This window comes from Rhyacophila brunnea, unplaced genomic scaffold, assembly GCF_057557595.1.
Source record: "Rhyacophila brunnea isolate RB1 unplaced genomic scaffold, BYU_Rbru_1.0 scaffold_13, whole genome shotgun sequence".
Classification (NCBI taxonomy): domain Eukaryota; kingdom Metazoa; phylum Arthropoda; class Insecta; order Trichoptera; family Rhyacophilidae; genus Rhyacophila; species Rhyacophila brunnea.
This window is the reverse complement of record NW_028232785.1, coordinates 30,311,946-30,324,693: the sequence shown is the minus strand read 5'-3', so window position 1 is coordinate 30,324,693 and position 12,748 is coordinate 30,311,946. Positions and strand designations below refer to the sequence as shown.

General features: G+C 31.9%; 1 protein-coding gene across 1 annotated transcript in view; it reads left to right on the top strand.

Annotated features, from left to right (window-relative positions):
- Positions 1–1,513: 1,513 nt before the first annotated feature.
- LOC147077248 (monocarboxylate transporter 12-like) overlaps positions 1,514–12,748 on the top strand; it is a 55,574-nt gene continuing 44,339 nt past the window's right edge. Inside the window, exons 1-2 of the mRNA XM_085940771.1 lie at positions 1,514–1,680; positions 10,886–11,674. Coding sequence (XP_085796897.1) covers positions 11,642–11,674 — 33 coding nt within the window. The 5' untranslated portion in view covers positions 1,514–1,680; positions 10,886–11,641. The remainder of the gene's footprint in view (positions 1,681–10,885; positions 11,675–12,748) is intronic.

Below are 12,748 nucleotides of genomic sequence, written 5' to 3'. Positions count from 1 at the left end.
GGGTTATAATACCTACTTATATTAGGCGGCTCTCGTGGTGCGTAATCCGCCCATCCGGGAGCTCTGGGTTCGATCCGGTGTGGACACAATATTATATTTATGTGATTTTCTCAAAGCCTGGGTGTTAACTAAAAATTACTAACAAGCATCTTTCACCCACGAAAAAGCAAGGACATGGTTATTAATAGAATATATTTAATTCCTCTTTTTGTCCTTTCGCGTTATGCCCAGCATGCATCTCTCCATACCACGTTGAGCTACTCTAAGTTTCTGGATCTCTCTTTTACTTAGGGTTCATGTTTCACACGCATATGTGATTACGGGAAGCACAGTGGTTGAACACTTTGCGCTTTAGGCACAGGGACAATCGTTGGATAAAAATAGCCATCCAGTGGTACCCAAGTGATGCAAAATGTCCGCAAGGTAGACCTAGAGGCCGCTGGATCGATGAAATGATTAAGATCTGCGGAAGTACGTGGCAACGAAACGCCCAGGACCGAGAGAAGTGGAATCAGCTTGGTGAGGCCTTCATTGAGAAATGAATATATTCATGCTGATGATGATGATTTGATACTATTATGAGTAGGTAGTCGATATCAAACCTTTCAATCAAGCGGTTCACAAAAAATAGTCTCGTTCCTCGCATAATGTATTCGCCCGCAATGGATATTAAACTATCAAAATTATAAAGCCAGGCTATCATGTAATAGTAAAAAATCGGTGTGTGTACTTATGTACGCGCGTTAGAAGTTATACTTCTTTGGCGTAACAAAACTTGTGATAAACTAGATTCTTTGATTAGCTCTTAATTATCTTGTTAAATTACACACTCAAGAAAAAGGACCGCTTATTGGAACGCCGTAGGTTTATTTCTATACACTTTAACTTATATTACTAAATTATACAATGGTTTCTCGTTGTTTTTATTTTTAAAGTACCAAATGTCAATCTGACGTTTAATCGTAAGGAATTGCAAATGGCCTACAATAATAAATTCGCTGCCTAGGCAACGAAACAATTCAAAACTATAATATTATACTGTATAATCGTCACGATTGCAGTATCATACTGTGGCGTAAAGGTAGTGCGTTCGGCTGATAACCGAACAATCGGTGGTTCGAATCTAATCGAGTGCGTTTTTTTTCGTGTGAAAAAATAAATTATGTGTTACATGTCACACGCTAAAATATACTCTTATCTGATTTCCCAAACGCGCCAAATGAAGTATAACTTAAAAAAATATATTATTATGTATTATTAATAAAATTTGAATCAATCTTTGTAAAAACAAATACAAATGGCAATACAATGATAATAACATATTATTTACTTAATAATAGGTAATAGGTAAAAGTAATAGTAAAATTACCTACCTACAACGTTTTAGGTAGGTAGGTATTTGTATTAGGGAGGTTTTTCTTCGCCGGTGATTCACCCCTATCCAATGATGTAAGAAATATCGATTTTATCACTGTACTACGTTCTCAGTTTCCTGAAGAGTGTTTGGGCCATTTCAAACATTCTTATTAATATTTCGGTAGCACTTGACGCCGGCATCGCAGCAAATTATACAAAACAATAGACTCGAATCGACATTTTGCACAACAAAGTACGCGAGTTAGACGTGAACAGGCGCAGTTTACATTTCAAAACACAGGATTTCTACGCCATTACTACAAGGTAAAATAACCAACTTGATTTAGATTATACAAATATTCAAATATTGTCATTACTACAGTAAAAAAACATTTGTTATTCTGTTAACAGCAAAAATAATCATTTCAAACGTATTTTTTTACAATTAATCAATGCATTTTTGAAGATTTAATTAATTATTATAATATTGGATATCATCAATGACGAAATAACTAATTAAATAACGTATAGTAAAACAATAGGCTAATTTAACCATGTAATTTTAAAATAATATTTTTTTTATTAACTAATTTATGCCAAAGTACGTCGTAGTACAAAAAAATTTCATATTATGTTAAAATTTAACATAGATTACTTACTAATCAAAAAAATTACAGTTCATATTGTAAGATAACAATTTAAATAACAAATACAATGAATTAATAATTAATACTTTTAAGTATTACAATACAGTAATAATTTTATTAATTGGTCGAATACTCAGTTTCTAGATTCTAGAATATTCTAGCCTTACAAAACTTTTTGTGGGCTACAGTATTTCATTTGAAAAACAAACTCATCTTTGCCATATTACAGCGGTTATAATCGATTCAGAAGTGCTGATGATGAATATTAATAAAAAATCAAATTTTATTGGGGTGTTATTATGATTATTGATTGTATTCATTTCGGTGTCAAGGGTATTTTATCGATATAGGTACTATAGCAATAATAATTATGTATGCGAATAAATAATAAATAAATAAAATAATTTGGAAGAAAAACAAATCTCAAAACCTGTGTTTGAAAAATTTAGCAAACCGGTATTTCGACCATCTTTACTTAAACAGATGACTGTACAACTATTTTCTTTAACAATAATAATTTATTACAAATCAAAAGTAAAACATAGCCTATTTAATGGTTTAACTGAAACGTGATATTGGCTTTTGTGATGAAACATAATAATTATTATTGTCTTCAATTATTATAAACCACTAATAAATTAATTGACATGGGATATACGACATATATTATCCTAAACTGTAAAAATATGTATTTTTGTGTATGAAGTGTCTAAATATTGTAAATTTACAACATACCATTGTTTGAATTATTTACCAACTCAACGTTCACAAAATCTATTTATTTATTGATATATAATTTTACTTATAAATAATACTTATATAAATATAGCCTCAAATCTTAATGCATAATCATAATAATAAATTGTGTTGCATCGGCACGCGCAACTTCCGTCACCGCCAAACGCGTTACATCGGCGTCACACGCCAAAAATACACTCTGATTTGTTTTCCCAAACGCGCCAAAATAAGTATAACTTTAAATATTATTGTCATAACATAGAATGGCGAATACAATAATCAGGGCCATTTCCAGGGCAAAATGAATTTATTGCAAGTAGCCTCTTAAAATATATTAAAATAATACTTCTGAAATCGACAAAAAATATAAATACTATTTGCAGGCGAATCGATATAATATTATATTGAAAATGTCTCCAGCGCATCTATTCTATACACAAAGCTGCTATCGAGGGTAGTTTATCATATTGTTGTATTGAGGTATTATAATTTTTACAATAAGTTAGTTGTAATTGTTGCAATAAGTGTTATGTTTCAACAGCACCTATCTTGGCTGTGCTAACTTTTAAGGTAGATTAAACTGTTTGGACGGCTAACTTATTGTAACAATTATAATACCCCAATACAAAAATATGATAAACTACCCTAGATTGCCGCCGATAGCAGTTTTGTGTATATAATAGTTGTCATTTTTACAACGTTTCCTTATTTGTCCGGTACAAATCTTGCAATCGATTTTTAACTAACTTCCCGACTAGCTAGACATTTGAAACTTTTAGAATATATCGAAACACGATTCTAATGCATTTTTTTAATACTATTAGTCATCTTTAAGGGGGGACATGCTCGTCGAAGGTCAAAATTGAGTTTTTATTGTATATTCAAACCATGATCCTGGACACTCCTTAAACGTTGTAGATGATCTATTTATATAATTTTGAAGCCTTATTATCCTTTATAGTTATTTTAAACATTTGATGACTGCATGAAGTATTTTTGTTACATAAAATAGTATTCTTTTAAACCTCTCGCTCTAATGTTTTAGAATATAGTCATATTTCGGTACATAACTGTGCAGTGGTGTTAAGATTTTTTACATTTATTAATTTTTAAACGCATTTATAAAACCATTAGCATAATTTATTACGAGATAATTTTTGTAAAATATTCACGATAAAAAATTATATTGATAATCTCTGTGATCCCAAATTTGACAAGAATTAGGCATTTTATTATTCAAAAAATCGGCAAGATTAACACATTTCAAGATGATTCTAAAGATATTTATTATAAGCTATGTCTTTGACCATTCAAGTGTGATAAACATCTTATGAATAATGATTGCTTTATAATAATTATTGACCTAAGAATAAGGTAGTGTTTTTTTGAAATACGCCATTTCTTTTGTCATTCCCTAGTGGTTAAGCTACAACATACGGCCGTAGCCATAAATTGACAAACTATAATTAAAGTAGGGAGTAAAATGATATTAACGCGCGTGTTTGAACATGTATCGTTTAAAAAAAAATAAAAAAAAATTCGGTGAGGTACATGTTCAAACACGCGCGTTAACATAATTTTACTCCTTACTTTAATTATAGTTTGTCGTTTTATGGCTACGGCCGTATGTTGTAGCTTAACCACTAGGGAATGACAAAAGAAATGGCGTATTTCAAAAAAACACTACCTTATTCTTAGGTCAATAATTCTTATAAAGCAATCATTATTCATAAGATTTTTATCACACTTAAATGGTCAATGACATAGCTTATAATAAATATCTTTAGAATCATCTTCAAATGTGTTAATCTTGCCGATTTTTTGAATAATAAAATGCCTAATTCTTGTCAAATTTGGGATTACAGAGATTATCAAAATAATTTTTTATCGTGAATATTTTACAAAAATTATCTCGTAATAAATTATACTAATGGTTTTATAAATGCGTTTAAAAATTAATAAATGTAAAAAATCTTAACACCACTGCACAGTTTTGTACCGAAATATGACTATATTCTAAAACATTAGAGCGAGAGGTTTAAAAGAATACTATTTTATGTAACAAAAATACTTCATGCAGTCATCAAATGTTTAAAATAACTATAAAGGATAATAAGGCTTCAAAATTATATAAATAGATTATCTACAACGTTTAAGGCGTGTCCAGGATCATGGTTTGAAAATACAATAAAAACTCAATTTTGACCTTCGACGAGCATGTCCCCCCGTAGAATTGATTTCATTTTCAGTTAATTCTGTTTTGTTTGAAAAGTTATTTAGGAAGAAATCTGTAAAAAGTAAAACTATTATTGGTTGCTAATTGGGTCCTAGCAACTAAATTATTAATATATACGTGCGTTACTATGGAAATCAATATGACATTTCAGTATTATTTCTATCAAGTACATTTTTTTTTGATCGTTTAAGCTAGTCAAGTCAAGTTTATATGATTCAACAGAAAATTTAAAAACGCTGTATAAGTATAAAAAGTTATTTTTATCTTGTAATTATTACAACTTGAACATGCGTAATAATTAATACGTAATTATCATTAAGTATATTATTATTATGAAATAAGAAAATATATTTTTAAAATAATTATGTTTTAACTTGGTGTCTCGATAATTACGAATTTAGGGCAGTGGCGTCTCTAGACGATGTGCCACCCTTAGCTATACTTAGAATACCGCTCTATTGTTTTTAAGTTTCAAAATGTTAGAAAATTTAAAATAGACTTATAAAAATAATTATTCTCCACCAAACCCAGCTTCTTTTGACCGCCCTGAACAAATTTACCATCTACTGAGCCAGTCGAAGGGTGGAAGCTGGTCGTGTATAGTACACGTATCGACCGTACCACCAACGGCGACATTAACATCATGTCGACCGGAGAGCTGAGTGCGTATGTCTGAACGGGCTATACAGCCTCGACTTTCCCCCTACCCAGACTTCCCGGGGTGTCTCACTGGGATACATCATATTTATCACATTTTAAAAATATTGATTTTGGAGTTAAGTGACATGTTAGAATAGCTGCACTGCTGCTAGGCAGGGCATTCACCTTAAACGTAAAACAATGGAAGATCTTTTGGCCGACCTCTAGATTCGGCTACCCTCGTGCAATGTTCACTCACATAATATACACACAGCATGCGTTGCAGACTGCAGTTAAATGCTTGTCCGGAAAATTGTACGTCTGCAGTTCGCCGTATTACATTTCACCGTGAAATATTGTATATTAAAGACATAAAGTATATATTGGACTAACTTCTCTGTGTCGTACTGTACTGACATAAAATAATTCATGTCTAAATAAAACACGGTTCTTGTCGGTTTAGACTATACAAGAAGCCAGCAGTAAACAATTTTTTAAAATAGCCGATATACTGGATTATTTGTTAGGTTAGGTTTTCATTCTTGAATTCATGAATTTTGCCAAAATCAGCTTTGAAAATTGAATAAATGTTCATGTTGAATCTAATATAGTCTAATAATCAGTATAGTATATGGCAGTGGTGAAGGGTGGAGGTAGGCTGTTAAGATCCGCCATAAATAGTGCACATTCAACTTTGTCAGTCATACGTATTTGTTTTCATTGAAATAAGCATGTAATTTACTGATAGTGTAGGTTAATTTTTAAAATTCAATTAAACCCTGCGAAAACTAAGCCATAATAGATAATAGTCAAAAAATACTTGTCTATCTATAAAATATCTAAAATTATCCAATTAAATCATACAAATTATATATATTTTATAGATAGAATAATATTTTTTATCTATTACCTACAGTTTGGTTTAGGCAGGGATTAATGAATTAAAAAAAATGAACCAACAATATGTGTAATATGTATTGTTAATGGGAATGGGACAACTGGAAGCCAAAACAATTGGACGCCGCACTGTCGTAGACACGTATACAGAACGTAGACGAGGAATTTTAATCAGTTTCTATCTACTACTTGGTAGTTTTGATTCATTTTACTCCTAACATAATGTTTTTTTTTATTACGGATTAAGAATTACCATGCGTAAGTCTTTATATAAAAATAAAAAAACTATTTTTTCGTTGGAACTTAAACAAATGCACGATTAAAAATCATTATTTACGTGTGCATATTTAAATTCTCACCACTATTAAATCATAATAATATTATAATGATCTAAATATAAATATTAATATTAAATATATTTTTTAAAAGTACCTAACGTCTATTTATTTTCGAATTGCATGGCGTCCAGTTGTCCTGGCGTCAAATCATCCTAGACCCATTTTTAATCCAACGAAAACAGATAGATATTAATGAAAAAGTGTCCGTATATTATAGGGTCATCTCTTTTCGATAGAAAGCTCACGGCGAACTGTGCTACGGTGAAATGTTTTACGTACAATTTACATGAAACCCATAATATTATATTATGACATAGAGAACTAGATATTATTCTTATTTTGGGGGTTTATTTTATAAAGTGGAGTTATATTTATTTGATGCCTGGACGATGGTGAAATCGATAGTTGATACCTACCATACGAAGCCTTGTTGCGTCGTACTTCGTTTTGACCTAGGACAATAATTTGTATTGTGTGGATTCAAGGCATCTTTTAATCAATAATCTATTGCGAATAACCTATTGTTTTCACAAACATTGTATTGAAAATGATGTTAGTCACTTGCTAAACCAGCGATTTCCAAACTGGGAGGCGCGGAGTGTTGCAAAGAGAACGCGAAAAGCTTAACACAATGAATGTAGCCACAGGTTTGCAGTTTTCAAATGCATATTTTATAAAACGGCAGCTAGTTAAAAACTACATAAAAACAGTCCTATAAAAGGTTGTTTACTTACTTACTTTGCTTACTTCTATACTATCGTGAAGCGCGCCGGCTTTCTCGTGAAAAAATGAAATAAAAGGGTCAAATCATAATGTTGAAATTTGAGGCAAATTTGTTTAGGAACAATAATTTTGTTGTTAAACTTGTCTATTTGGTTGAAATTAAAAAAAATACCACTAATGCATTGACTGATTTAAAAAGATAAAGTGAAGGCATTCATAAAAAATTGGAGCAATGGAAATCAAAATTACAAAAAAAATAAGTTCGCCATGTTTCCACTTTCAATTATTGATTTCTGCGCCAGATATATTGAAGCAAACAAAAATCTATTTACCGAGTTCTTGGTTAGTTTGCTAATGCACTTTTCATATTATTTTATTAAAAATAAAAAAATGTCGCCTGCGCCGCTGTTTCAGGGCTATTAAATATTTAAAATTATAATATGATTGTGCGTTGCAATTTGATGTGATACCTCTATGATGATTGATATATTTAAGGTTATACATCAGCTGAGGCATGGTCTAAAAAGATCGTGACTAGGGAATCCAATCCCGAGCCAAAATTCTGATCCCGGGATTTCAGGATTACAATTTGACAATCCCGGGATTGGCATTTTTTCCATTGTTAATATAAAAATTTTATATTTACAAATAACCTTGAAATCTGTCAAAAATAAATCTAGTAAGACATTTATTGTTAATGTTGTATACGTTCAATCTTGGAAATACATAAGCTTAATGGAGTTAATAATATTTTAATATAAATAATAATGTGAATTTAATATGAGATTGCTGTTTCTGATAGTAAAAACTTAATGACTGGGTTAGCGAGATTTAAAATAGTAAAGCAAATCATGGTGTACTTATGGCCTTTCCGCTTCATAAATCTAATTAGTCAGCCAAATATGAAACTGCCGTAAAACTTATGAGATCATGGTGGAATTACTTCGTTAATAGTGCGAAGCATTGCTTTTTCCAATCTTTCTCATTTTTATTAATTTATGTGAAAACATAAAATGAATCGGCAACTTAGATATGGGTATAAATCAAACTTCATTCAAACTCAGTTTATTTCTAATGTAGTTATTTGATATTAAAAGTATTTTTTCTGTTATATTTTCGTTTTTATTTTATTTTCCATAAAAATTGATAAAAAAATCAATCCCGAAAGTTTCGGGATTATCTTTATCAATCCCGGGATTCATAGGTATCGAAAATAGCTCGGGATCCCGGGATTGGAATCCCTAATCGTGACTAGGCGATGCGCGGATTGTGCAAATGACGCGAGCCGAACGAAATATAATTTGTCATAAAAATCCAACATGCGTTCATTTAATGTTATGTTTATTGTTGTATTACTAATAATAATAGTATATTCATTGACATGTTTTCTTTTTCAAGTAGGTACATGCGAAACGTTTTTTAGTCATCTTTACACGATTTAAGAATATATTCCTCTGTCGCTATCACAAAACAAATTGACGTGCTCACAAGTCGACTATCGCTCTCCGACTGGCAACGCGGCCGAAATTACGTCCCACACAGTGTTGAAAATTATTTGCCGTTTCACTTATGTACGCTCTTAAGTGATAACCCCCGTGTATAATTTAGGAAACACAACGTTAGAGTACCACACTGTCATTAACCTCAGCGATAGGTAGGTGGGCCTGCCAAAGATCCTGGCCTGGGGGCCCGCTTCATGATATGGGGACCATGAAAGAATCCATTTGTTAATGAACGATGATGAATTTGTGCTAATAAACTAGCACATTCATCGCATGAAAAACAAATTAATTTATAAATGAATATAAATTAGTAAAACCTTGTTTATTTTTATACTTATATATTTTTTCATTTTTATACAAGTACATTGTAGACTATTTAAAAATGTGTCTTTATTATGTAATGAAATAAAGGGATGGGAGGTCCCAAGATTAGATTTTTTTAAAAAGGGAGGGGTAGTAACATAAAGTTTGGAAACCACTGTGCTAAACCAACACGCGGATCTTCTCCGAAAACCTTCTTCCCCTTGTGTATGCGCTTGGTCTAATTACATAAATCAAGCGTGCGTTATGCAAATGTAGAGTAACAATAATTATAAAAAACCCCTTGTTATAGTCAAATTCTTTGAAATAATAGGCTATCTAACGCTAACCACTAGCATGTTCTTAATTTGAATTCAAAAAGTGGAACAGAGTTAATATGTATGTATCTAAGTATTTTATAATTATGTTCCAAATTCGAATTCAAAAAATGGAATATTAATCATATAAAATACGTTTTACGCTAGTGCTGTGACACACTTGGGTAGAGAAGGGAATTCTTTTTATTGTTAAATCGATATTTTAGTGCAGACCGATTTAATGATGACGCGAAATCGTTAGTGACTACCCGTCCACCTGGGCGTAGCAAATAACCATAGACTATAATATATACGACAATATAACTAACTATCTACGGAGAATTTCCGCTACTATGTCACGATAGGAATTGATTATTTTTTATGACTCATCATTCGTTGTATTTGCATTGGCCACTTCTTTGCAATGCTAATGTCGATTTCGTGTAGATAGTAAAAGATTATGAAGAGAAAATTTTTTCAATCTATGGGTGAAGTTGAAATAATTACAAGATAAATTTGAAACTTTGAAAATTTGAAACTTTTAGAAGATATCAGAACACGATGCCAATGCATTCTTTTAATACGTTTAGCCATCTTTAAGTAGAATTGAATTCATTTTCAGTTAATTCTCTTTTGTATGAAAAGTAATTTCGGAAAAAATCCGTAATCCAATCCACTATTATTGGTTGCTAAGGGGGTGGTCCTAGCAACTAAATTATTAATATATACTTGTGTTACTATGGAAATCAAAATTACATTTCAATATTCTATATTTGTTTGTTGCAAAATAGCAAAAAAAAATATTTGTTGACAATTGCCTTATTTGTCCTAAATTATTAATACACATGTCAAGTTTATATGATTCAATAGAAAATTTAAAAACGTGGTATATAAAAAGTTCTTTTTATCTTGTAATTATTTTTCATGAGTTGTTTTCAAAATGTTCAAATGTTCGATAACTATATTCAGTTTTTAATGTTTAATGTTAACGGCGTTTTATCGCACATGCAAATTTAACACAGGGGTGTCTCCAAACCTGTCAGCGCTACAGACCTACACGTGCCCAAAACCACCACTGTTTAAGACAACAAAATATTTTTAGTGTATAATGCATGACATGTTTTCAAATTATGTACTTACTTACCTATAATTATTGTTATTTATTATATTATTGTGTTTTGTTTTGTTTCAGATTGGCGTCCCCAAAGGCCCCCCGAAGGGTTTAAAACACCCTTAAAAGTATTTTTTTAAAAGCACTAATTAAAACAAAATATACATCAACAAAATAACACTAATATTTTTCTACGCAATATTATACCAACGCTTCTCAAATGAGAGAGTAAAAAATAATATATAATAAAATATTTTATACTCGCTTTGATAATAAACTAAAAATTACACGTATTGTTAATAATACTTGAACACAAAATAGTAGAGGTTTTCGGACTGAATTTTTAAATATTGCATTCAGTAAACAACATACAGATAATATTATTATCAACGCATAAAACATTGGTACCAACCTAAATATTTTTTTCTTTGAAAGATAAACTACTGAATATTTATTATTGTTAGGTTACCCGCTCTGGAGAGAGTTACAAAAAAAAATAATGCGACTTATTTATTGAGGTACTGATTGTATTTTAATAATTTAATAATAAAAAAAGAATCGAAAACAAAAAGTGCCAATTACTGTAGAGGGGTTGTCGAGGGTGGGTTTTTTGAAGATTTCACCAGAAGTAGAAAAGGTCACAAAAATAGGTAAAACGGGGAAACGGTTCGTACAGAGGGCGCCGAGTCCAATGAGCAGGGAGTTGCCACTCCGAGATGTTACTATAGAGGCCGCCGGAAAGCAGAGCGTCCGGAAGGGGAAGTCGGTCCTCGTGGATCAGTGTTACGAGTTCGGTCTGCCCATCTCTTTAGCGGGGAGCCGCAGGATCGGGTCATCATGTCGCTGCCAAGGGAGTGGAGCTTCGTTCAGGTGACTATTCATTTGTTAATTATTTCAAAGGTCTAATTAGACCAGCATACTCGCAGACACAACCAGATTCAATGATCGTCGACTTTTTGTGATTGCAATTACACGGAACGATTCAGCCAACAACTCGTTCGTGTTGACGTTTGATTTGATTCATTCCAGTGACGTCACTAGACAAAATGCCGCCCCTAGCCAGCGTCAAAATGCCACCCCATTATACAGTATTTTTTTTATTATCCTTCCATGACTTTAATATCTAAGAAATACATTATTAACAAAATATATACCACAGAATATAATTTAAATGTCATCTCTACATATTTCAATAGACAATATTGCGAGTCCACGGTTTCAGATATATTTAAAAATACACCTGACAACTTTCAAAACTCGCGAATGACTGACAAAAATATTTCGATAAATTAATTAGGTACCTAAGTATCTACCTACCTATAATTCACAAATCTGCACGTGTCATTGCTGGTCATCAAGGAGTGATGTCCAAAGACAACGGAAGTAAGCTAAACATAGAGAACCCGGCGAAAAAATACAATCTTGTTAAACCTTTTATGCTAATTAATACATTTTGTTTCCAACCAGTGAGCTGATTTTTTTAATAGAAAGATATAATTTTGTAAATGGCTTATGTCCCACTTTGATACCAAGGTACTCAATTTCCGTTATTACTAAGTTTAGGTACCTATTCCTATAATATTATATACTTAATGATTCTCCTCGATTTGCGCCCTTCGAGTAACTGCCGCCCCAAGCGACGCTCAATCTGCCTAGTCCCACAGGACGTCACTGATTCTTCATAATATACCTACGCTCAGTTACTAAAGTGTTAACTAAAATAAAATATTAACCACCTCAATTATCAGGCGGCTCTCGTGGTGCAGTGCGCAAGGCGCTGGCCTTCCATCCGAGAGTTCTGGGCTTGATCCCGGTGAGGACACAATAGTTATGTGTTTTTCTCAAACCCTGGGTGCTTGTGATTCTTCAAAATTACCAACAACCACCTTGTACGAAAAAGCAAGGACATGGTTATTAATAATCAAAAAAATATGAAACCATCAT